Source organism: Mastacembelus armatus, chromosome 19, assembly GCF_900324485.2.
Source record: "Mastacembelus armatus chromosome 19, fMasArm1.2, whole genome shotgun sequence".
Classification (NCBI taxonomy): Eukaryota; Metazoa; Chordata; class Actinopteri; order Synbranchiformes; family Mastacembelidae; genus Mastacembelus; species Mastacembelus armatus.
This window is the reverse complement of record NC_046651.1, coordinates 19,609,894-19,634,719: the sequence shown is the minus strand read 5'-3', so window position 1 is coordinate 19,634,719 and position 24,826 is coordinate 19,609,894. Positions and strand designations below refer to the sequence as shown.

The following is a 24,826-nucleotide window of genomic DNA, read 5'->3' as shown; positions in this document are numbered from 1 at the left end:
AGAAACCATCAGTTTCCTGACTCCACACTAACTTCTTAAACATGTGAGGACCCTTCCTGCCCCTAAGCTCCGCCCCTGCAGACCAGTCAACTCTGTGCTGGTTTGAAACTGAACCACGATATGCGGGGGTGGGGCCTGGACTTAATGGTGATTCCACAAAATCATGGGTTTCTAACTAAACGGCTCCATTGTGACATTTCTAATGTGGTAAACGCCCCCTGCATCTCTTATATAACAAATTCCAGTGAAGCTGTAACATTATGATTATTAGTTTTTCATGAAATTGTGACTATTTTTGTAAAAACAAATCAAAACTGAGCTGATCAAGAAACTACAGTTGTGACACTGGATCATAATTATTTAATATTTGACTTTTGATGCTTTAAAATTACAGTTTTCTTGCAGGTTTATCTCAGTACTTGGGAGTGACGTTTACAAAGTTTTCTGCTGACTATAATTTGGACCAGTCAGGCTGGAAAACGTATCAGTCAGATGCTGGTTTCTGATAATGTTCTAAAAACAGGCAGGCTTTCTCAGAAATATGATTTAAGGTTATGCAGTGTTCTTATCTTATTAGATATCACAGCACTGAGTCACCGGCAGCTATGCTGCTCCACCCTCATCGAGTTGGACTGAAGTGAAAGTGCAGAAATTCCCAACATCCCACCAAAATAAAAGCAGAAGATGACAGCAGAACTCGTCAGGAAGGAAGTGAGCAAATGTGTCAAAGGTCATAGTCTGTGTAAGCTGGAACATCCCAGAGCAGCTTCAAACATACAGAGGATCTGACAACATTTCCAGGGAAAACCCTGAATATGCAGCGAAAGTCCACATCCCACTTCCTCAATCAACAGGAAAACTGAGTCACAGCAAGTACAAGCAAACCACACAAGTACCAACGAAACTGAATCCCACAAGAAAAAGTAATTAGGACAAAAATCCACAGTGAAGACAACTCCCAACATTTCTCTGCTGATTCCACTTTCACTAATCTCACTGGACTGTATTCACTTTAACACTGAAACTTTAAAGACAGACCGTATCCTATATCTCTTACTCAACCTGGACTTATATATATTATATTATATTGAGTCCAATCAGCTGTAGAGACCTGCCCCCACCTACACTGACTGTGCTGTTCCAACTTGAGTCATCAAGTCCTTGAATCATCACTGACTAGAGCTGACATTTCCCTCCACACACACTTGAACCCAGGGTGAGTCAGGACCTCATGTCAAGACAGGACAAGGATTTCAGAAAAATCTGTTCAGCCGGTGGAGGTGAAAAATGCTTTTTCCTCTCAGGTGGTTCGGGTCTGGTTTAGGAAGAGAAACTACCTGGGTCTGGGTTTAGGAAGAGAAACTACCTGGGTTTAGTTTTGCCTTTATTTGATAGGACGGTGGAGAGAGACAGGAAATTAGGGGAGAGAGCAAGGGAAGACATGCAGATTATATGACGGCCGGCGTCCCCTGCGTATATGGACAGGCGCACTACCACTACACCACCAGCGGCCCCCAATAGGTCATATTTTACATGAAAGGTCCAGGAACCTTTGGTATTATCCTGGATAATAATAAATAATAAAAATGTAGATGAATTAAAATTCAGTGTCGCTGTCACAGCAGATCAACAGAAAAACACTGCTGACCCCAAAATCACAATTTAAGGCCAAAGCTTCAAAAACTACACAGGAACAAATACATGAATTACTGCAAAGCTGTAGCTACATAAACTGTAGAGCAGGTAACAGAAGAACCAGTGGGGCAGTAGAAAGTTCCAGAAGAAGTTGCAAATTTTAATTAGGCAGAAAAAAGAAAAGTATGTGATTAACATAAAGAAGGTTTGACCCAAAGCATCTGTTCAGCAACATTACACACACCTGCACCTGTTGAAACTCACCTGTTGTGACTTGCCCACATTAAGAAACAGCTTCAAGCTTTGTTCACAAATCTGTGTCAGTTTAATATTTTTAGGAAACTAGGTCAGTTTCAGATTTGTTACGTACGGACTGAGAAACACTGGTAGAAATATTTTGGAAACAATTTTCAGGAAGTTAAAACACTTTCAAAGTCAGAATATTTCGCCCAGTTTTCATTTCTTCAGACTAACAGCTCAAAATTGTGGGTGATGTCAGTGTCGGTCCTCACAACAGCATTAAGTACAGATGTATATGTGTGTGTGTGTGATTATGATGATGATGTAACATCGAAATGTGATTTTTCCAACTTCCTGTTGAATCAGCTTCTTGTTTTCTGGGAAAGTCCAGAGGGAGAAGAGTTTGATTTACTCATCAAGTTGAATGAGTTTTTACATGTTTATTAACTTTTATTACTCTGGAATAAAGAAAATAAAGTTGCTCTGGTACAAACTACTACAAATACCTCAGTTTGGATACTTGAGGTACTATTTATTTGGAAGTACACAGTTAAATATTTGATATCTGTTCAAGTCAATTTGTTTTTATTTCACTTTTATTTCTTCTTTTCTCACATTAATGATTCAGATTTGGTTGATAGTTTAATGTGAAACAGCTTCAGTCCTGTGGCGTCAACCTGCAGCAGACGGCGCCACCTGCAGTTCACTGAGGAAACTACAGCACAACCACACTGACATCTGCCGTCCAGCAGGGGGAGCTGCAGGGCAGTGATGCTTCAAGTATTAGTTGGATGGTTGGTTTTATACCAGAGCCCCATAAACAACTAAATATAAATACACAGAAAATCTCACGCAGACACAGCAGCCGACAAACAGGTGCTGATTAAAGGCACCGACAGAATCACATCAAAGATAACTCAGTTTATTTTTGTAACACCAAGTCACAAAACAAACCCTACCCAGGCACTCTACGATGGAATAAAAAAAAACTCCAAAGTCTCTCATGAGAAGCACTTGGTGACTGCGATGAGGAAAACCTTCCCCTTTAACGTCTGTTTGGCTGAGAGAGAAAACAGCAGCACCAGGAAGCAACAGGCCGACCCAGGGCCAGACTACCCTGACCCTGTTCAACATCTGGCCTGAGGCTCACAGCTCATCCAGAGGTGCAGCGATCAGCGGGCTTTCCCCTGTCCTGGACACACTGACACTGTTCACAGGTAGGACCGGGGTGTCGGGCCTGCCAGGACCCAGTGACCAGCCTTAAACGCTGCACATCATCTCTGCTGCCATAAACAGAAAACCGGCACACACACATTCCTGAGCTGTGTGTTGATGTTAGCCGACCAATCAGAGGCAGCTTCAGGCGGCCCTGAAAGGAGTCCAGCTGTTTGCCCATTTTCGGTCAAACTGCAGGCCCAGAGCGAGCTGCTGTGTGAATGGAGGTGAAGCAGGTGGAGTCTGTGTGGGGGAAATCTGCAACATGTGACGCTGCCAAGAAGCACGTAAAAATGATCAAGGGAGAAACGTGTTGAAGGAAACACACACACACACAAATATTTTTAAAATATCAAAAAAATATCCCCCAGTTTTTAGCTTGAAAACTGGAAACAAACTGAGCTGAACTCTGCTGGAATCCCACTTTATTTATATAGATGTCTCCATATTTGTAAAGCACCTGCGCTCAATTTGCATTTCATTTATGGTCGCCCCACGCGTCCCTCAGGTCGCCCCATATGAGCCTTCACAGTCCTTTTATATTCTTTATGGCTGTCTGGGTGACTGTCTCTGTACGAGACGTTCGTTTACAGAGGTGTTTGCAGGTAAGCAGCAGCTGGACCAAGGAGAAATTTCAGATATTCAGGTGTTTTGGTCGAACACAAACGTCTGCGTTAAATGTCAGAACAGTGAGTGAATCGGTGACGGACTGACAGCTGCTGCGTTTGGTGTGTGTGCTCTGATCGATGCATGATAAGTGAAGAGAAATAGGTCTGAGGTGAGGAGGAGGAGTGAACACTGTACAGCTAAACAAGGACATAGTGAAGGACGCCTCACACTCACAGACAGACACTACTGTCCACAGTGTGTGTGAAACACAAACACAGGCAGACCACACCCTCTCCTCCTCCTGTTTCCTCTCCTTACATGAGATGAGGAGGAGGAGGAGGCAAAGTGTGATGCCAAGTCTCCTCTTATTTACTGCCCAGCTTCCTTTTTTGGACTTACACACTCAGACGCAGAGCTCACTGCTGTCTGTTGTTTAGTGTTTTATTTGTCTATTCTTACTCTACTTTTCTATCGTATCTCAGAAAGTTTCTGCAGCAGAGGAGCAGTGGGTGGAGTCTGTGCTGCAGGAAGTCGGTTTCCTTGTAGTAAAGTTTCCTTTTAAGGAGAACCTGAGTCTGCAGACATCATGTAGAGATGCTTCATCTCCAGCCTGACACATTCCTCCTGCAGTTTGGTGCCCTGAACACTACGATGCCCACGAGCCTCAGTGGACTTTCTCTGGAAAAGATCCACAGATCAAACTTCTGCAGGTTCCCCCACACCTGCACACACCACAGTGTCACCTGAAGCCCTGAACAGAGTTTCAGAGGAACAAATGATGCCGGGAACACAACAAGGAGACACAGTGGGACGACGGACATTATAGCATGGTCACTGTGATCAGGTTGGAAATTACAATGTGGTGTCACAACATATTCTGCTGTTGAGCCAAAATGTCAACCTGATGATGCTCAGCATCTTCATGTTAGCATGCTAACGTTACCTAATTCTGAATAAACCAGCTGAAGCTGATGGGAATGTCATCAGTTGCACAGGTGATTTTTTTCAGGAAACCAAACATGAAACTATCAAATGTGATGACAAAAAGCCACAGATCTGTAAAGTTCATCCACTTCATCCTGAAGAACATGGACCACCTTCCATCACAGCCCAGCAGCACAGAGGTCACATACAGACTTTCCTGAGCCTTTGTGTGTTTCAGCCCAAGGCCAGCACCGCATGGGACTCAGGACTCTGATGGACTGATCAGAGATAAAACTACAGATGCTGCTTTTGCTGAGGTTCACTGATGCTGAGAAACAGGATGATGGTGAATTCAAATTGAAAGATCCACTCAGTGTGTCTGAGCAGCCTCCTCCAGATGCTTCTTCAGTTAAAAGTACAGTTACTACATTTCCCACCATGCTTTTCTGCTAGCACCATACAAGGGGCTTTTCTGTGCTGTGAGGTGCTGTGAGTTTTTCTGTCAAACAGAAAATATTCTTCTTCTCCATCTCATTCAGACAGACCTCCTCCCTCCATCCTGCCGTTTGTCTTTTTAAGGAGACGGACCACTGCCCCCCCACACTGCTCTGTAATGTCACACAGTCACAGCAGTGTATGAATGAAAAACAGTGAGCAGCTACTGCTCAGGCTTCATATTATTCATCTCCGTCTGACTGCTCCTCTGCCAACACCAGCCTCTTCTGCTGTACAACCAAATGTGTCGACGGCCCTGTTGAGCAGAGCTCTGGTATTTAGACACAGTGCTGAGCCTGTAATCATTTGTAAAAGTACTAACACAGCAAGACATGTACTCTACAACAAGCAGGAGTACTGCATTGAATATCTTAAGTAAAAGTACAGAAGTATTTCAGTACATATGTGTAGCAGTACTCCACCACACATCACTATTAAGACTGACGCCAAACATGCACTGCATCTAGTTGAGTCCGGCTCGAGCATCAGACACGTATGGAGACAAAATCCCAAACTAACTAAAGGTACCGTTACAAATCTGTTTCAAGTCAACCTTAAATGAACCAGTAGAAACAGAGGAGCAGCATCACTGCCAGAGATAAATGACTGGGGAGCAGACTGGGATCTTGTTGGTTCTAATTATGAAGGACACTGACTGACACTGTTGGTTTCTATATGTTGCACACAAACATGTAAAACAGCAGAACAGTCCTTTAATATCCAGGCTTGGCCGTAGGTGGGAGGCTGAGTGTGGACATCACTGTACAGCTGTAGCGTCCTAACAGGGGGTTGAGTCTGGAAACAGTTTTGGATCTCCTCACATGGGGACTGTGGTGTAACGGGATGATATCGTCGCTATGACGTGTCTGTCTCTTCATGTGGACAGGTTTTGGTCCAGAACCATCGCTGAGGACAACTGTCCACCATAAAAATGTTTCTATCACTGGGAGGGCGTTTCTGCACCGTGAGGACGTTTCTGCACCGAGGGTGTTTCCTCCGTATGTGGGCGTTTCTGCGGTATGAGGGCGTTTTGAGGGCATTTCTGCACCGTGAGGACGTTTCCGCGGTGTGACGGCGTTTCTGCACCGTGAGGACGTTTCCGCGGTAAGAGGGCGTTTCTGCACCGTGAGGACGTTTCCGCGGTGTGAGGGCGTTTCCGCGGAGTGAGGGCGTTTCTGCGGTATGAGGGTGTTTCTGCACCGAGGGTGTTTCCGCGGTATGAGGGCATTTCCGCGGTATGAGGGCGTTTCTGCACCGATGGTGTTTCCGCGGTATGAGGGCGTTTCTGCGCTGAGGGTGTTTCCGCGGTATGAGGGCGTTTGTGCGGTATGAGGGCGTTTCTGCGCTGAGGGTGTTTCCGCGGTATGAGGGCGTTTGTGCGGTATGAGGGCGTTTCTGCACCGAGGGTGTTTCCGCGGTATGAGGGCGTTTGTGCGGTATGAGGGCGTTTCTGCGCTGAGGGTGTTTCCGCGGTATGAGGGCGTTTGTGCGGTATGAGGGCGTTTCTGCACCGTGAGGACGTTTCCGCGGTGTGAGGGCGTTTCCGCGGAGTGAGGGCGTTTGTGCGGTATGAGGGCGTTTCTGCACCAAGGATGTTTCCGCGGTATGAGGGCGTTTCTGCACCGAGGGTGTTTCCGTGGTATGAGGGTGTTTCTGCACCGAGGGTGTTTCCGCGGTATGAGGGCGTTTCTGCGGTATGAGGGCGTTTCTGCACCGATGGTGTTTCCGCGGTATGAGGGCGTTTCTGCGCTGAGGGTGTTTCCGTGGTATGAGGGCGTTTGTGCGGTATGAGGGCGTTTCTGCGCTGAGGGTGTTTCCGCGGTATGAGGGCGTTTGTGCGGTATGAGAGCGTTTCTGCACCGAGGGTGTTTCCGCGGTATGAGGGCGTTTGTGCGGTATGAGGGCGTTTCTGCACCGAGGGTGTTTCCGCGGTATGAGGGCGTTTGTGCGGTATGAGGGTGTTTCTGCACCGAGGGTGTTTCCGCGGTATGAGGGCGTTTTGAGGGCGTTTCTGCACCGAGGGTGTTTCTGCGGTGAAACAAAAGAGAAAAAAAAATGGAGCAGGCTGCATCCAAACATATTGAACAGTGTGGGTAACAGATGTAAACATCAATAAACCTTTTTGTTTGTAAACTAATGTAGAGTTTAGTTCACTGTTTATTTACAGGGTATATTAGTTTCCAAACCTACTTTTGAGGCCTTTTCATCTATTTTTTATTCTTTGTAGGTATTTACATATTTTTATCATTATTTTCATTTGACTCTCTCAAAGAATTGCGGTATTTTTAAGGCAGGGGCTGAACATTTAAGTGTGTTTGAAACAGATCTCTGTCTCACCCATCACTGATTGATCAATAATTGGTCAATGATTAGCGCAGCTCTGCTGTTTCTAGATGTTTAGCCGTGGAGTCAGTGCAGCTGGTACATGTGGAGTTGAAATGAAGGTCAGCATCTCATCAAAGAAGCAGACGGTTCATATAAACACAAAGCAACTGCTGCTGACAGTCAACACAGCTGGACTTCATCACTCACTCAGCATCAAATCCTAAAACCTGGACCTGGACCACGCAGACCACGACATGGCTCCTAGCGGGCCACAAGGGAGCCCTTGTTGGTCTCATGTTGCAGCGTCTGTTTGCACCACAGAAGAAACTAGTTTCTCTGAAACTGGATCCTCTGTCGACATCTTTTAAATCACTGAGCACTGCTCTGGGCTTATTTTCAGAATAAAAAGGCCTGAAAAACATTTTGTCTGGTTAACTGTTTATAAATCTGTGCACGACGCCTCAGCTTCTGTGTCTCTGCAGTGGTTTTGGTTTTGAGAGAGGACGTCAACAGGAGACCTGAGACGGAAACGTGGGAACAGGGAGGACTGAGGTGTGAGACTGTGTCAACAAACGCTGCCTGACCTTTACCAGACAATGAAAGTCCAGTCAGGTTTATTTCAGCCTGAAGACTTTCCAGCCTGGACCATGTCCAGTGACCTGTGTCCAGAACAGCGCTCTGACTGAATGTGACCGACTCGGATAAATATATGAGACCATAATACCATCGTCATGTAAAACACGACGCATACTTGTCGCAGACAGAAAACTTGAACCTGCCTCAGAGACACTCGGGTCTGGTTCAGTATTTGTACTTTTACTGCAGAAAAGACTCTGACACTTCCTGCACAGAAACACACGACACCACTTCACGTTTTAACCGAGAACCAAAAATAAAGGTCATGCAAAGTGTGTCTGACAGGCCATAAACCACCGCCTGAGAATCTGACACCGATCAGATAAAAAGCTGATTGATAACTGATTATCAATGGGGAGGTTTTCAGGAAAGCTTTCTGCTGTGATTGTTTTGTGGACTCAGCTGATCTCTGAGACATTTGTGTAAATAAAGTTTAGAAAATAAAAAAAAGTCTCCTTCTTGGAGGAATGCAGTGAATGATGGGAGAAAGCCCAGTGGCGTTGCGAGCCGTCTGATTGGCTGCCTCCCTCGGGGCCTGCCCTATAAGGAAAGAAGTAGGAGAGAGAGGAGGAGGAGGAGGCCCGGCCATGTTTGGGATGGAGGGATGGAAGGAGGAGGTGGAGGCTTGATAAACTCGGGCACAGCAGCTCAGACTCTCACTTCTGTCCTGGCCCCCCCCCACGTCCCAGCAGCCCTGCACTGCCACGGTAAGACCTCAGCGCCTCCTCTGTCACCTCCTGCTGCCTCCACCTCCCCTGTCACCTCCTCATCTTGGATCTTTCACCTTCTTTCTTTCTTCTCAGCACAAACTGACAAAACTGACAAAAGCTGCAGAAAATCTTCTTTTCTCTTTGATTCATCTGCTCCTAAACCATCTCACCTCCTCCCTCACTGCTGCAGTCCATCTTCTCTCCTCTAATCTGCTCCTAAACCATCTCACCTTCTCTGTCACCTCCTGCTTCACCTCCCCGCTCTCCTCTACCCTGCTACTCCCTGTCCATCAAATCACCTTCACTTTCTTCTTCACCTCCTTTTCTGTGCTCCTCAGTGTTACTGTGAACACATCCCATCTGTGTCACCTCCTTTCTCCTCCTCTGTCACCTCCTGTCCTGTAGCCTGCAACTTCTTGTGTGTTGCACCTGCTGAATCAGACCTGACTTGTGTTTTTAGGGTTTTAGTGTTTCAAATCATCAAAGTTTCTGCTTGTTTCTGGTTCAGACTGTGGTTTCTTTATTCGGACGTCTGTGAGTTAAAAGTTCGGATCTTTTTGACTGGGGGTTGGTTCAGACTGATGGGTGCTGGGGTGTGTTTGATTTGAGTCTCTTGGTGAGATGAAGATTGTTGTTTTATTTTCTGGCCCTGAGTTGTGACTGGCAGACGCAGGTTCAGATGCAGAGCAATTGTCAAACTAACTACGGAAGCTCAAAAGGACAATTTGCTCTTAAAGTTCATTATCTTGTAACAAAAGTTGTTGATATATTTAAGTTAGTGAATGTGAAAAATTATACTATTTGGTTATACTGAGATGTCAGCCTGTAGATATGTTGATCAGGGTGTATTGATGTATTTCTGTTATAGATTATATGTGTGTGACAGAAATCTGTTATTCCGAGATAATAAAATATTTGATTTTATAGTGAAAAAAAAAAAAATCAGCAACACTCATTTATCTTTGCTGTGTATCTTTTGCTGCAACAAATATTAAAACAATTTATTAAAAACATGGGGGCAGATATTTTACTTCTGTGATGGATTTTCCCAAACTGAAAACCTGAAATCTATAAAAACAGATGTTTTTAAAGTTTGATCTCGACAAATGAAAACAGAAAGTAAAAACTTATTAATAATTAATTAATAATATTTAATAATTAATTAATAATAATAATAATAAACTAGACTCATTTGAAGTCATTTTTCCAGACATGCCCTCATTAGTTTTGGCAGCATTGGGACTCCATATTTTCTGCAGATCATTTTTATGCGTCACTATAAAGCTCATCTCTAGTATTTCAAAGTGTGAATCTGACAATGTTAGTGCATTTATTTAATTCCTCTGTTCATGTGACGAAAACAACAGTGAGCAGCTGTTTCAGGAAAAGACAATCATTGTAATAATAAATAAATAAATAAATTTGCACATTTTTTAAAGATTTGTTTTGTTGGAAACAGGACGCGTTGAGACGCACCGATAACCAAAGGAATCCTCTCCTAACAGGATTTATGTAGAATCAACACTCCGGCCTCAGCTTGGACTTGTTCACCTGCTGCAGGTGTAGTTTGAAATGAAACTGTCAGACGCTCACCTTCAGAGGGGCGTGGCGTTTGTTTCAATCATGACAAAAACTCAGAAACAACCAAAATATTGGAGAGAGAGCAGCAGACAAAACTCAAGGTTAAACAAACCCAACTCGCCTGTGAGGCTCCTGCAGAAACATGTCTGATTCCCAAAATTCATGACTAAATATGGTCTCCAGCGATGATGAAGATGGACGAGAGAGAGAAAGAGAGAGAGAGAGGTAGTATAAAAGCAGAAAAGCAGTGGGCGAGTCAGGCAGGGTGGACACAGGGAGAGAGAGCATACCAAACACAGTCAGGACTCGGCTTCATGTCCTAATTAGGAAGTTTTCCCAGAGTGCTTTGTTCATTCAGCAAAGGACAGTAGGTGTAGTGTGTGTGTGTATGTGTGTCACTGCTGTCACATGGAAAACTCACATCTCCAGTTTTGGTGATGCTGCAGCTGCAGGTTTTCATGTTTTGATGTTTTTTTTGTCTGAAGCAGAAACATCAGCGTCACATTTTCATCTTTTCTGGATCAAAACTCATCTTCTTAAAACCTGCTGCTCAAACACAGATGATGTTTGTAGCTTTTTTTAATCATTATGTTCACTGTGTTTTATTATAAGGCCAAACGGATGTGGACAAACAGTTTTCACTTAACTTAAAGCTCCATATGTTTGTTCCGACTGTCTTAAAGTCCAATAAAACTATAGACTATCTGTCCTATAATGCTGGAACCACAGAGCAGCAGCAATAATCGACAATAATCTGACACTGCGGTTTGGAAAATGTCCAAAACCTGAACATATTTAGTTTGCAAGGAGCAGAGAAATCTTCACATTTGAGAAGCTGTAAAAATGTTTTAATATTTTTGTTAAAATTAATTAATCGATAATTAACATTTATTTCCTGTCAATCTCATATATGACTGATTGTTTCTGCTCCGAACAAATGGAAAACAAAAGGATTTTGTTAGAGTGTCATTGTTAAACTTTCCTGTGACTTGTTAAATATGCTGCAAGGGCTGCTGGGTAATGAAGTCCTGTTAGGCTTCAGTTAATGAATAAAACCTGAGTGAACGTGTTTTACACTGACCTCCAACCTCGTGTTTTTGTCCACAGTGAGTCGGTGTCGTAGTGTCGTTGCTCGCCCACAGCGCCCCCTGCAGCCATGTGTGATGACGAGGAGAGCACCGCTCTGGTCTGTGACAATGGATCCGGCCTCTGTAAGGCCGGCTTCGCCGGAGACGACGCCCCCAGAGCCGTCTTCCCCTCCATCGTGGGCCGGCCCAGGCACCAGGTGACAGCTGATAGGTCCTCACACAGGGACAAGCTAATGCTAATGCTAACACTGACAGTATAACCTGTTGGACAGGTGTGAGATGGGTTTAGTCACACAATTTACATTGAAATTGTAGGTCAGTGAACACATCACAATATAAATGCACTTTAGTATATTCAGCAGTAAGTGAACACATCACAGAACATAAGGAGTAAAAGTTCTGACAGTACAAAAGCTGTATGGTCACTGTAAACTCAGACCTGCAGCTCATTCCACTAGAGACAAAGCTCAGAGTGTGGACCGTCAGCTCAGGTCCAAAGGAAAGCAGAGAAATTTTACGGCTGGAACCTGTGCCCTGACAGAACGGGTGCACTCTGTTTAGACAAAACCGTTTCAGTGAGAGGTTTTGAGGTTCTGAAGCTCAGACAAAGAACTTGCAGCATGAGATGTTTGAGTATGAGACTGATCCGGGCGGGGCTGTGTGTGCATCAGGGCGTGATGGTGGGCATGGGGCAGAAGGACAGCTACGTTGGTGACGAGGCCCAGAGTAAGAGAGGAATCCTGACCCTGAAGTACCCCATAGAACACGGCATCATCACCAACTGGGACGACATGGAGAAGGTCTCGCTCCTATTCACACGTTGACAATAACACAGCTCGTTATGCCCGTTAGGCAGCGCTCTGATTAACTGTTACCTGCTCTGCGATTGGTCAGATCTGGCATCACTCATTCTACAACGAGCTGCGAGTGGCTCCAGAGGAACATCCCACCCTACTGACCGAAGCCCCCCTCAACCCCAAAGCCAACAGGGAGAAGATGACACAGGTACTGTATGCAGCAGTATAGCACTGTACTACTCTGTACTGAACTGTACTACAGTAATAAGAGACATATTCTGTGCTGTTTAAAATAATTTGTTTGTCTGAATCCAGATCATGTTCGAGACCTTTAACGTTCCTGCCATGTACGTGGCCATCCAGGCCGTCCTGTCTCTGTACGCCTCCGGCCGAACCACAGGTTGGACCACACACTTCCTCTGTTCTCTAACACAAACATGACCAATAAGTAAAAGATCATGTACTTCATTCAGTTTTTCTGAGTCCGGTTCAGGATCAGCAGGTACAGAACACTGACAATGACGTGTCTGTGTTCCAGATGTTCACACATCTGTTAAACTGGGACTTCACTATATTTTTAATTTAAGTTTTCTGTGTCAGGACTTTTGGAGAGCAGCGGTAGATCAGGGTCACACTGATTTCCCACCGCTCTGTCTCTGTGCTCAGGTATTGTCCTGGACTCCGGAGATGGCGTCACCCACAACGTGCCAATCTATGAGGGTTACGCTCTGCCTCACGCCATCATGAGGTTGGACCTGGCGGGACGGGACCTCACCGACTACCTCATGAAGATCCTGACCGAGCGCGGCTACAGCTTCGTCACCACCGGTATGACAGCACACCCGGATGTGGTAACAATGAGGTAAGACAGAGGCTCCCTGGGCTATGGTGACCTCTAAAAACCCATGTCTCCATCTGCAGCGGAGCGTGAGATTGTGCGGGACATTAAGGAGAAGCTGTGTTATGTGGCCCTGGACTTCGAGAACGAGATGGGGACGGCGGCCACATCATCATCCCTGGAGAAGAGCTATGAGCTTCCTGACGGTCAGGTCATCACTATTGGAAACGAGAGGTTCCGCTGCCCAGAGACGCTCTTCCAGCCCTCCTTCATTGGTCAGACACCTGTTCACTTGTTTGTCCACCTGTCCACTTAAGTTTACCTGCCTGTCCTTTGTTGTAGCTGCCTGTCCACCTGTCCATCCATCTCTCTGTGTCTACCTTATCACCACCTGACCCACGTCCCGTCCTATGTGCTGCAGGGATGGAGTCAGCTGGTATCCATGAGACGACCTACAACAGCATCATGAAGTGTGACATCGACATCCGTAAAGACCTGTACGCCAACAACGTGCTGTCTGGAGGAACCACCATGTACCCGGGTATCGCTGACCGCATGCAGAAGGAGATCACGGCCCTGGCACCCAGCACCATGAAAATCAAGGTGAAGCACCCACAGCCCACAGAACCCATCCAGAGACTAAAGGGACCAATGACTGGTGTACTCAAAAACCAGCTCCAGATGCTGCTGTGAGCAGAGAGAAGCTGGAGGAGCAGTGGAACCAGAGACTAGTCGAGTCTTTCTTTCGTTCTCAGCGTCTGGAGCTGGTTTTTAGAAAAATAAAATGTAACAGACACTTCACTGACTTTTCTCTTCTAATACTCACTATTTGCATTTTTCTATGATCACCTCAGATCATCGCCCCCCCAGAGAGGAAGTACTCGGTGTGGATCGGTGGCTCCATCCTGGCCTCCCTCTCCACCTTCCAGCAGATGTGGATCAGTAAGCAGGAGTACGACGAGGCCGGACCCTCCATCGTCCACCGCAAGTGCTTCTAAAAGATCCACCAGGGTCTTCATGGTCCTTTGGCCCCCGCTCGGTTTCTAGTTTCTGCACCATCTTTATTTTTAACCTTCACTGAGCACGAGCTTACAGGTCCCCGATCAGCTCCCAAAGAATCTACACAGGAAGTCAGTCATGTTTGTTGATTTTAGAAAGATGCTAAAAGTTAGCTCAACATGTCATTTCTAACAGCTGGAAAAAAAGTGAAGTCGTCTTTTGTAAATCCAGATGTTTTTGGTGAACTGAACCTTTAAACCATCAGCAAATCTCCCTCTATGCTCACCTTAAAACTGTGAATGTGCCACACGTCCTTTACCCCCCCTCACCTGTCCTCGCTCCACCTGTGGCCCCGCCCCCTGCCATCCTCCATGTTGGTACTGTTTCTTGTCAAAGGTGTGTTTTATTTTTGATGAATAAAGCTTGAAAGTTGCCCGCTGGTGTTTTCTTCCATCGTTGGTGAGCAGAGCACATTCACTCACGATGACGTCACAGCTGTTGAACTTGGGGCAGGTGAGCAGGAGGCGTGGCCTGTGGTACAAACAGGTAGAGAAGTGAAAGATGGAAAAATTGATGTGATGTCATGGAAGTGGCAGGAAGACAATAAAGAGCTCGTACAAGAAAACTGGGTCTGATTCATGTGTTTCCCTCGGTCACTCACCTGGTGCAGAGCAAACACACCTGAAACAAAACAATCCTATATTTTATTTCACATTTGACGCATTTTACTACATTTGACTTTTCTACTGTTTTTCAGGAAGTCCTGGCCCCAAAAAGGACACGTGGCAAATTCCTTTAAAAGTTTTTTAGTTTGATATTTTTCACCACTCAAGCTGAAATATTCTCAACTCTGAGCTTTTTAATGAATTTCTCTCTGTGCACCATTGTGCACGTGAGGAACGAGAAAACACAGCCAAAGTTTTTGTGGCAGAGCTGAACCACTGGTTCATTTCCAGTGTGGTGTTTCTTAAAAAACTGAGGTATCAGAGGGCACAGAAGGGACAGAGCGCCGATACTATATAACTATACTATACTAAACTATACTGAGTTTGGACCCAGGTTTTCTGTAGTTCCAAATCAAGTTTTAAAAAGAAACCACATCTTATAAAACCAGAAAAATTCTCTGAAATATGACTTTCTGTAAATGTGCCGATGAAACAGAATTGAGCAGAGTCCAGTGTCCAACACCTGGAAACTGCTCAATTCAGAAAACACACACAGACAAACACACACATGTGAACACACACCTGTTCGAACACACCGGTGATACTGTACTTAAAGAAACTCAGTCTGCGTCCACATCCCAGCTGAAGTTCTGAGTCTCATGTTAACAGACCAAACCAGATGTTCTTAGACCAGATCTGGTCCACCTGCATATGTGGTCCTGGATCTGATTCCTATCCGTCAGAACGGTCAGATCAGAATCCATGTGGTCGTTTTAACGTCTCCCTCCTCTGCACATGTCGCCTTTCGTCATCATTCAGTGTTGGAAACATCAACATGGAGGAGGGGGGGCAGTGGAGAGACCAGGACGCTTCACATTGGTTGGAGCTTTATGGAGAAGCTTCTGATGGAGCCAAACTGGAAGGAACATAAGGGAACCCAGCAGCTTTGGAGGAAACTGTGCGATTTGACCGTCACACAACATTCGAAACAGCTGCATCGTTTGAAGCTGCAGGTTTCATTCACTGATGAAATAAAGAACATGTTTCCCTTTAAAACGGCTTTATTATTTATTTATTATTAAACTCTTGTTCTTGTCAGGAAACATTCATGTTGGGTTTTCATAAGAAGGCACGCTGTCACTTCAGATTCTTTAAAATGCACCAGGATCCACAGAAAAAGCAAAAAATAGAGATCTGTGTTTCGAGCCAGCAGCTGATATCAAAAGCAAACAAAAGTTTCAGAGAACAACTTCCACAAAAAACTTCAAAATCTGTACTGAAAACTGATCGAGCACGAGTCCAGCAAGTAAACAGGTAAAACATCGTACACACACACGCACACACACACAGGCAGAGTTCACAGTTTCCTGTTCAGAAAATCAAAGCCTGGCAGTAAACAGACGAACAGCACCACCTGTCTGTCACCTGAGGTCCAGCAGGCTGATCTTTGACTCTCTCACCACCACGTGTTTACACACCTGAGAGGGCGAGAGACAGACAGACAGAGAGAGAGAGAGAGACAGAGACGCTGTAGGTAAATCAAGGTGTGTGTGAGACCTGCAATCACACACCTTCAGTGTTTTTAAAGGAACAGTCCAACACTAAAGTGACTCTTCAGGTTGTGGGACAGTGGCTGAGGGGGAATGTTAGCCTAGCTTAGCACCAAGACATAAACTGGGGTGACAGACTGAACTCTGATTGGTCGCTCACACAGAGGTGACGTTAAAGAGACAACTGATCTGCACACAGTGAGAGAACAAGAGGAATCAGGAGAAACAGAAAAGTCCTCACAGTGAAGAGAGGAGGCTCCTTAGAGTGAGGATGGAAACCTTTCAGTCTGCAGCCCGAAACCTCCGACATCCCCGGCCCAGTGAGCCTGAACACACCAGTGCTGAGACGGAAGTGGGGACAGAAACAGGGTTCAGATTAATTTTGTAAAGACTGATGGGAAATGTAGTCTACAATGTGCGTACGTGCTGTACGTACTCTTCGTGTTTGGGAGCGCAGACGATGGCGATGGCCTCTGGCAGCATCAGCTGATACGAGCAGTGAGTGTGGAGGTCGACGCTGGAGAGGAAGGCGGTCTGAGTGGGATGAGTCTGGAACACAAACGCACAACCGTGATGACAACAACAGCTGAGACGTGGAGGACAGTCGGCGTAAACATTCACTGATTCATCACAGCACATCTTAGTGAGCAGAGTGACACCTCTGTCCTTCTGTTCCTATCTCTGGCCCTCCCTTGCTCTAATCAGCTGCTGCTTCACCACAGGCTGTTGCCATGGTGACATGTGGTCATGCAAATGGGGACGAACAACGGAGGTCACTTCTCTGTGGGTTCGTATCCCCCTGCAACGGCGCCGACCGGGCTCCTCGCCAACGCCGTTGGATTTTACTAGTAATTTACAGGGACCCACATGTGACACACTCGCAGTTTGAATCATTTGGTGTGGACAGAAAATCTGATTCTGGACTCAACTGAATTTGTCTTCAGTCTCTGTGTTTAGCGTCTATCTAGCTCGTGTGCTTAGCTTGTATTTAGGATGCAGCCATACATGGATCCAGCCCAGCGTCAGCAGGTTGTGCTGGTCCTGGATGCTGAACAGCTCCTCCACGTTCTCCATGTCACAGAAATCTGGACCGGCCGACTGTTTCGGGATCACCACGTGAGTCAACACAAACTCATTGTGCGTCTGAGGGTGAGAAACATTCACACACACGGGAGAGGAAAATAACATTTTATTAGAGAAAGTAAAAATTTATTTCATTATGACCATGTGACGTAAACGTTGCAGTCAGTAAAAAAAGTCAGTAAATATTCTGCAGCCAGTCAGCAGCCTCACCAGCCGTCCACACAGGACCCCGCAGGTCTCGATCCTTCGCGCTGTGTTGGAGTCGGCGAGCTGCAGGAATCGATACGTCAAGTCTCTGGGAATCACCACCCGCCTCAGACCCTCCACCCTCTGAGCTGCAGCAAAACAAGCACACACAGAAACATAACACATTCTGTATGAGACAGACACACACACACACACACACACACACACACACACACACACACACTACTTGTACACAGAGTGAGCACCTCCCTGTGTACTTACTGTGTACTCCGGCCAGGGTGGCGGCCGGTTGGCTGATGGGTGCAGAAGGTCTGTTTCTGTTAGGATCCGCCCCCTGGGATTGTACTCTGTCTCTGATTGGCTGCTGAGACAGACAGGACCCATCTGTCACCTCAGGCACTTTGGTGTCCAGCTGAAGGAGAAACAAGTCACTGCAAAAAGTACTACAGATACTACATAGTACTGATAACACACAAATGTACAGAAGCAGAAACAGTAGTAGCATTAGAAGCAAAAGTAGTAGTACTGATATCAGTACTAGCAGTAAGGCACCAATAGTAATACCAGCAGGAGAAGTAATCAAAGTAGGTCATAGCAGTCGTAGTAGCAGCAAGGCAGTAAAACCAGACATAGCAGAAGTAGCAGTAGTGGTATCTGTAGGTAGCAGGTAGCTGTAGTACTACTGCAGTAGTACTAACTGCAGTAGAACTGCTCACTTTTGGCCCTGCCTGCTCTCCTCTCCTATTGGCCAGTTCCTGACGCCTCAGCTGGTCCTCAAAGTAACGGAACTGTTCTGATTCGATCTGCATCCGTCGCAGGGCGGCAACACGCTGCCGCTCCTCCTCCAATAGCAGGAGCCGCCTCCTCTCTTCGTCCAATAGGGAGAGCTGCTGCAGCTGCTGGCCACACCCATCCACCGCCGCCGCCTGGCTCTGAGCAAAAATTCGGATTAATGAATAACCCTGATGAAACAGCAAAGACATTTTGTGATTTCTTAATGTTTAATCAATTTCTCCTGACAGCATTAAGCCTTTTAAAGCAGCAGAAAAACACAATGACACATCAGAAATTCATCATCTGACTTTCCTGTCAGGCTGCAGAACTTGCTGCTGTGAGTTTTTGTTTGGGGTGGGCACATGTGGACCCACGAGTTGGTTAGCAGACTAACACTAACTGCATTTATCTAAAACACAGAGTGACTCAGCTGCTGAAATGACGTGAAACCAAAGTTGCATCTGGTGGGAAGCTAGGCTAACTAGCTTCCAGTACCTCGTTTCAAAATTTTAAATTAAAACTCCTGAGTCCTAACTGACTGATCCAGTGTGACCTCCACTTCCTGAGGATCTCATCATCTCTGGTGTCCCCCCACAATAAACCTCCATCAATCCACTGAGGAACCAGAGGAAACAGAGGCTGCAGAACTTCCTGCTGTTTTTAAGTTTCCTCCAGTTTAATCATGTTACTGTACAAACAGGATATAATGTCTAACAGATTATCCTTGGAGCGCCGCATGATCTATGTTGGACTAATCTACTCACCACGTACAGGCTGTTCCACTGAATAATACCCATGATGCACCAGACCTCCCCAGAAATTGTTCAAGATCTCATCAGTATAATAATCAATATTCAATGATAAAGGTCTGATCAGAATTGCTGACACCGACACTACCCAGGCTGGTAGAGATGAACCTGTCACTCACCTGTTTAATCTGATTAAACAGGTTCACACTCACTCACACACACACACTCACTCACACACACACACACACTCACACACACACACACACACTCACACTCACACTCACACTCACACTCACACACACACTCACACTCACACTCACACTCACACTCACACTCACACTCACACTCACACTCACACTCACACTCACACTCACACTCACACTCACACTCACACTCACACTCACACTCACACTCACACTCACACTCACACTCACACTCACACTCACACTCACACTCACACTCACACTCACACTCACACTGACCTGGGCTTTGAGGTACTCGCTGTGTTCCCTGCTGTATTTCTCCTGCAGACGTTTCTTCAGCTCGTCTTTACGAGGAAACGCCACCTCCTGAAGTTTCTGCACAGACAGAGTATAAATACTGAAACCAGACTGGTATTCTAGTTACCGTTACCATAGTTACCACAGTGTGACATGCAGCCAAAACAGTGAAAACCACCACAGTGATCTGGACTAACCAGGCAGCTAACTAACCCTAACCAGCGGCGTTACCTTCATGATGAGCTGCCTCTCTGGGACGCTGCACTGCTGGTAGTCTCTGTGTCTGGGCAGCTTCTCTACAAACAGACTGAGCAGAAGCAGCAGGTTCGTCAAACTGGCCTCGTTCTTTAACAATCAACGAAGGTGTGTGCGTGTCTCACGTGATGAACTTGGTGTAGAGCACGTAGGCGTTCTCCAGGCTGCCCTCGTCCAGGTAAACCGCCGCCATGCGCTCCATCTCCACCCCGGAGCGGAAGTAGCGTCGTGGTGCGATGTCGTCATTGATCTCCACGCTGCATCCCATCTTCCCCAGCGCCCGCACCCGCTCGGCCGCCGTCAGTGACACGTCCGTGTAGTCCGGCTCTGCTGCCAGCTTCTTCTACACGAGACCAAAACCAGGTCAGTTGGTTAGTTGTGTTTCTGTCATGGAAAATGAATTTGTATCCACCGCAGTTTTGGTTAATGGAGTCTGGATACTTTAATGGCCTCAGCTGGCTCTGAATGCTCTTCAACATTTTTGTGATATTTATGCAAGATTTGTGTAATAATTTATCAAAACGTCGACTGTGAATTCAAATTACATCAGTCACATTAACATGTGACAGATGGACTGAGATTTACGGTCCCGCCTGGGAGCCTGAATGCAGCGTTTGTTAGAGCAGGAGAAGCGAGTCTCTGTTCACGGCCTCTATTCAGGACTGGAGGCTGGAAAACCAAAGAGAGGGAGGAAGGATGGAAGGAGGGAGGGAGAGGAGGAGGAAGAAAGAGGAAGACAAGGAGAGGAGCGAGACATGAGGAAGGACATAAAGTGAAAGTGCAGATGGACAGAGGAGGAACAGAGAAAAACTGAAAACAGAAGAAGGAAAAATAAATGAGAAAAAGAGGAAAGAACAAGTGAACCTGTTTTAACACCTGAGAAAACATGAGCTCTCATTAAAAGGTCGTACTTTCACTTCTCCAGTCCTGCTGCTGCAGCTGCTTCCACCACTAATATAAAACTCTGAACGCACCGAGTTATTTCATTTATACCTTTGTCTGCTTCCATTTATCTGGGACGACACATGAACTAACAGACAGAAGCACAAATTACAACACGGTGCCACAGACGTCACTAGAAACGGGTCACCTGACTTTTTGCTCCACACATCTTCACCTGCTGAGGGTTTTCTGCCCCATGTTTTGTCTGTCAGGCCAAACACAGGCTGCCAGTTGCATGTTGCATGTTTTAGAGGACTGCAGTCAAGACTCAGGGCTTAAAACCCAGAAGTGGAGTTTTTTGAGTATGAGGGTTTTCAGCTCTCATTCTCAAAAAACTCCACTTCTGTGTTTACAGTCAGTACTTTCTATAAAGTGAAACATATAAACTGAGCTCTTTATTTTGAAAAACAGATTTGTACGTCCAGCTGTTAATCTCTGTCTTTTCCGGATTGGACTGATCATCAATGACAGACGTGAAAGACAAACTGTGTCACTCAACTGACACAGATTCAGGAACCTGGTTCTGTTTTGGAGAGTCCACCGTGTCAGAATCCGAGCTGATGACACGAGAAAACCCTTTAGCTCAGCGTCCCTGTTTAGTCTGACACTACTCTGGACTTCCTGTTGGACCATCTGGTCCTCACCGCTCAAACTAAATCTTTCAATATCAAATTTTATCTGTTGCTGCACTGAAAAATTTAAATATGTTTCCCTGCTGCACAAATAAAACCACTAAATCCGTTTCACTAAATGGATCCAAAGGGAAAGTGGATTTGGAACTGGATTCAGATTCATTAAAATCCTATCGAACCCCGTCTGTTTAAAAAAGACAAGAAACAACACGTGCACGCGAAACACACAAACGCAGAAAAACACTCACCAGTGCATTTATACTGAAGCCTTGGTCCATGGTGTGTATGTCAGTCGGTGTGTGTATCACTGGTCGGCCCACGGCCTGCTCATCCATCTGCCACCTCCCATGATGCTTCACTGCAGGGGACAAAAAGAAGAAATGAGCGCTTTTCCTCGTCATTACAGACTTTAAAAACATATTTCTGTGGAATGTCCCTTTAAATCGGAGCCCTTTTGTGTAAGCAGCTAGCCCAGTGGCTAATGCTAACAGCCAACAGCAGCCAATCAGAGCAGGTCGTGTGTGGGGAGCGTTTCATTTCACATCTACCCCCATCATCACGCCTGCTTTTGGTCCACGGTTACCATGACAACGGTAAGAGGCCCTATAGTGAGTCATCCACTTTAATAACAAAAAGAGAAGAAGAAAAGAGAGAAAGAGGAACTGAAGAAGAAGAGCTCCCACTCCTCAGCGAGCTTGATTCACTCGTGTCATCCAGACCAGATAAACCAGAGACCAGAGAGAGACCCGAGGGAGTCCAGAGAGAGACCAGTGACCAGAGAGAGACCCGACACCTGAGAGAGACCCGAGGGAGTCCAGAGAGAGACCTGAGAGAGACCCGAGGGAGTCCAGAGAGAGACCTGAGAGAGACCAGAGGGAGTCCAGAGAGAGACCCGAGACCTGAGAGAGACCAAAGAGAGTCCAGAGAGAGACCAGAGACCCGAGAGAGACCCGAGAGAGTCCAGAGAGAGACCTGAGAGAGACCAGTGACCAGAGAGAGACCCGAGACCTGAGAGAGACCAGAGACCCAAGAGAGTCCAGAGAGAGAACAGTGACCCGAGAGAGACCCGAGAGAGACCCGAGAGAGACCTGAGAGAGACCAGTGACCAGAGAGAGACCCGAGACCTGAGAGAGACCAGAGACCCAAGAGAGACCCGAGAGAGTCCAGAGAGAGACCTGAGAGAGACCTGAGAGAGACCAGTGACCAGAGAGAGACCCGAGACCTGAGAGAGACCAGAGACCCAAGAGAGTCCAGAGAGAGAACAGTGACCAGAGAGAGACCCGTGACCTGAGAGAGACCAGAGAGAGACCCGAGACCAGAGAGAGACCAGTGACCAAAGATGAGCCTCAGATTTGACTTAGACTAAATACAAGCTAAACGGACAAAGCAGCAGCTGAGCAGCGTTGTTGTTGTTTCACAGGTGTGCTCAGTGTCTAAAGTGTAGGAGCTCACTTAGCGGTGCACGCTGCCTGACTTCCTGTATTTAGTGCTGAACTTCACATGACAACCTGTCAGCTGAAGCGTCGTCCTACCTGCTCATCCAGGTGTGATCACTCACAATTCCTGCTCGTCCACATTCACTCTCTGCTGCTTGACCTCTGACCCCATTCTCTCTGACAGCACCTGAGCTCACCTGTCTGCCTGAACACACACCTGTAACACACTGTCTCCTTTCATTCTCACAGGAAATTAGGATTATTTCATATCCTGAGACACGTCGGTCTGGTTTAAGGACAATTTCACAAAAATGAAAAACAATTCACATTTACAGGTGGGGCGATTTTTACCTTAGTGGCTCTTAATTTTATTCATTTGCACATTAAATTCGATGTGGCTCGGGTGTTCGGTTGGTTTTAAGAGGATCATTCGTGAATAACATGTATAAAGAAGTTTATAATGCACTCTGGTCATCCAATAATGCACATTTAAGAAATCTTACACAATGCACCCTTACACTCTTTTCAAAATAAAAGGATTTAGAGTGGAATTAGAAAAGTGTTAGTTCCTTAAATTGAAAAAAGATTTTATGCACATTAAATAATCTTTGATAAACATAATTAAACATGAGAAATTACATGAAAAACAATTAAATATCTGATGCATTTCTCAGGTGCTTCTAACTATTAAAAACCTTCAAACTTACCGATATAATAATAATATTTCACAGTAAGTGAATCACATCTGAATATTAATCTAACGTTCATGTGAAGCTGAGCGCAAACATCTCTGACAGGCATGTTCACGGATTTTTCTCTTTAAACACCTTAAACCCACAGAATCCCTCAAGGTCTTATCTCCAGATTAATATTACAGGCTTTAGTTTTCACTGTGAATCTTCAAATGATAAAACTGAACCAAACCGAAACCACCAGCTGTTTCTCCTGTTTCAGTAATTGGTCAAATGTGGAACTGTTCCTTTACCTGGGCTGACAGGTGGAATTAACAGTCTCCTTCATTTCTTCACGTGAACGGAGAAACAGGTGAAACAGCAAATCAGCGCTCGGTTCTGGTTTGTGCACACCGGCGCACCTGCACACAGGTGAGCAGATGGAGACGGAGACAGGAAGCTCCGGAGGAAAATCACTGAATTTACCGCTTAGTTGTCGCTTTTATCTCCGCAGCCTGTCGGCATCTTCCCGCAGACACACGTGGAGCTCACACACGGAGGCACAGGCGGAAAACACCCTCTGGACCAGGACTATATTCCAGACCCGGTCCGGAACTGTAGTGGACCGGGGTTTGATAGGGAACTAGTGAAAAGAAGGAGGCTGAAGCAGGTGATAAAATGGCTGAAAGCTCCGGCCGCAAACGCCGACGGATGGTGGAGCTCAGAGATCGTCTCTGAAAACAGATGACTCACTCCAACCCTGCAGTGTCACAGGTGTGGGTGTCGACACTGCACATGCGCACAACTGCTGTTTCGGAGGACGAGGAAGAGATGTCACTCTGACACGTTTTCTTGGACTGAATAAAGAGCTGTGTCCTCGTCAGAGGAACCGCTTTGATTCAGATTAATGACAGAAACTGAAAACATTCAAGAAACCGCTATCAACAAATATGTGTGTGTGTGTGTGTGTGTGTGAAGAAAACCCTTCAGAATAATGTACCCAGAGAAGTCCAGTCGGGGTGGATACTGACCTTCGGCTCTCCACCTGTAGGTTCAAGTCCCCCGAAGGACGTCCCGAGGGCGATAGCGCCCTCTGCAGGACTCTGGACCGGTACTGACTCGGTTCAGACTGGTCTGAAGGGTCTGGTGAGGAAAGTTGCTGCTTTGATTTGAATATTTTATTCTGCTCATTTGTTGGTTTCAAAGTGAGTGAGTTTCCTGTTTTTAGTCTGAAGTGAATCATCTGATCACATCAGTTCATGTATTTGCA

The 24,826-nt window shown here is 46.0% G+C and overlaps 2 protein-coding genes across 4 annotated transcripts; one reads left to right on the top strand and one right to left on the bottom strand.

Moving 5' to 3' along the window:
* Nucleotides 1–8,657: 8,657 nt before the first annotated feature.
* acta2 (actin alpha 2, smooth muscle) lies at nt 8,658–14,717 on the top strand. Its single transcript, XM_026316420.1, has 9 exons — nt 8,658–8,786; nt 11,478–11,655; nt 12,130–12,258; nt 12,353–12,463; nt 12,571–12,655; nt 12,922–13,083; nt 13,177–13,368; nt 13,515–13,696; nt 13,948–14,717. Exons 2-9 carry the CDS (start codon nt 11,527–11,529, stop codon nt 14,089–14,091), a joined length of 1,134 nt encoding a protein of 377 aa, XP_026172205.1. The 5' UTR covers nt 8,658–8,786; nt 11,478–11,526; the 3' UTR covers nt 14,092–14,717.
* Nucleotides 14,718–15,819: 1,102 nt separating this feature from the next.
* On the bottom strand, nt 15,820–24,721 carry stambpl1 (STAM binding protein-like 1). 3 transcript variants are annotated; one of them, XM_026315891.1, is made up of 12 exons: nt 24,588–24,721; nt 21,698–21,807; nt 20,001–20,218; nt 19,852–19,927; nt 19,603–19,698; nt 18,314–18,529; nt 17,859–18,009; nt 17,601–17,725; nt 17,313–17,450; nt 16,744–16,856; nt 16,549–16,648; nt 15,820–16,235 (listed from the first exon to the last, which is right to left on the bottom strand). In XM_026315891.1, the coding sequence occupies exons 2-12, from the start codon at nt 21,782–21,784 to the stop codon at nt 16,179–16,181; spliced, it is 1,377 nt and encodes a 458-aa protein (XP_026171676.1). In that variant the 5' UTR covers nt 21,785–21,807; nt 24,588–24,721; the 3' UTR covers nt 15,820–16,178. The 3 variants fall into 3 exon arrangements, with proteins under 3 accessions (XP_026171676.1, XP_026171677.1, XP_026171675.1); XM_026315892.1 differs by lacking the exon at nt 24,588–24,721 and adding an exon at nt 23,871–24,511; XM_026315890.1 differs by lacking the exon at nt 24,588–24,721 and adding an exon at nt 24,043–24,511.
* Between the last annotated feature and the right edge of the window lie 105 nt (nt 24,722–24,826).

Bases quoted from the DNA above. Each gene is read 5' to 3' on its own strand.
- acta2 (XM_026316420.1), top strand. From the start codon at position 11,527: ATGTGTGATGACGAGGAGAGCACCGCTCTGGTCTGTGACAATGGATCC. The intron at 11,656-12,129 runs GTGACAGCTGAT...TGTGTGCATCAG, and splicing joins TGGGCCGGCCCAGGCACCAG to GGCGTGATGGTGGGCATGGG. The intron at 13,369-13,514 runs GTCAGACACCTG...TATGTGCTGCAG, and splicing joins CTTCCAGCCCTCCTTCATTG to GGATGGAGTCAGCTGGTATC.
- stambpl1 (XM_026315891.1), bottom strand. From the start codon at position 21,784: ATGGATGAGCAGGCCGTGGGCCGACCAGTGATACACACACCGACTGAC. The intron at 19,699-19,851 runs GTAACGCCGCTG...CTGTCTGTGCAG, and splicing joins AGAGGCAGCTCATCATGAAG to AAACTTCAGGAGGTGGCGTT. The intron at 17,726-17,858 runs GTAAGTACACAG...GTTTTGCTGCAG, and splicing joins CACCCTGGCCGGAGTACACA to CTCAGAGGGTGGAGGGTCTG.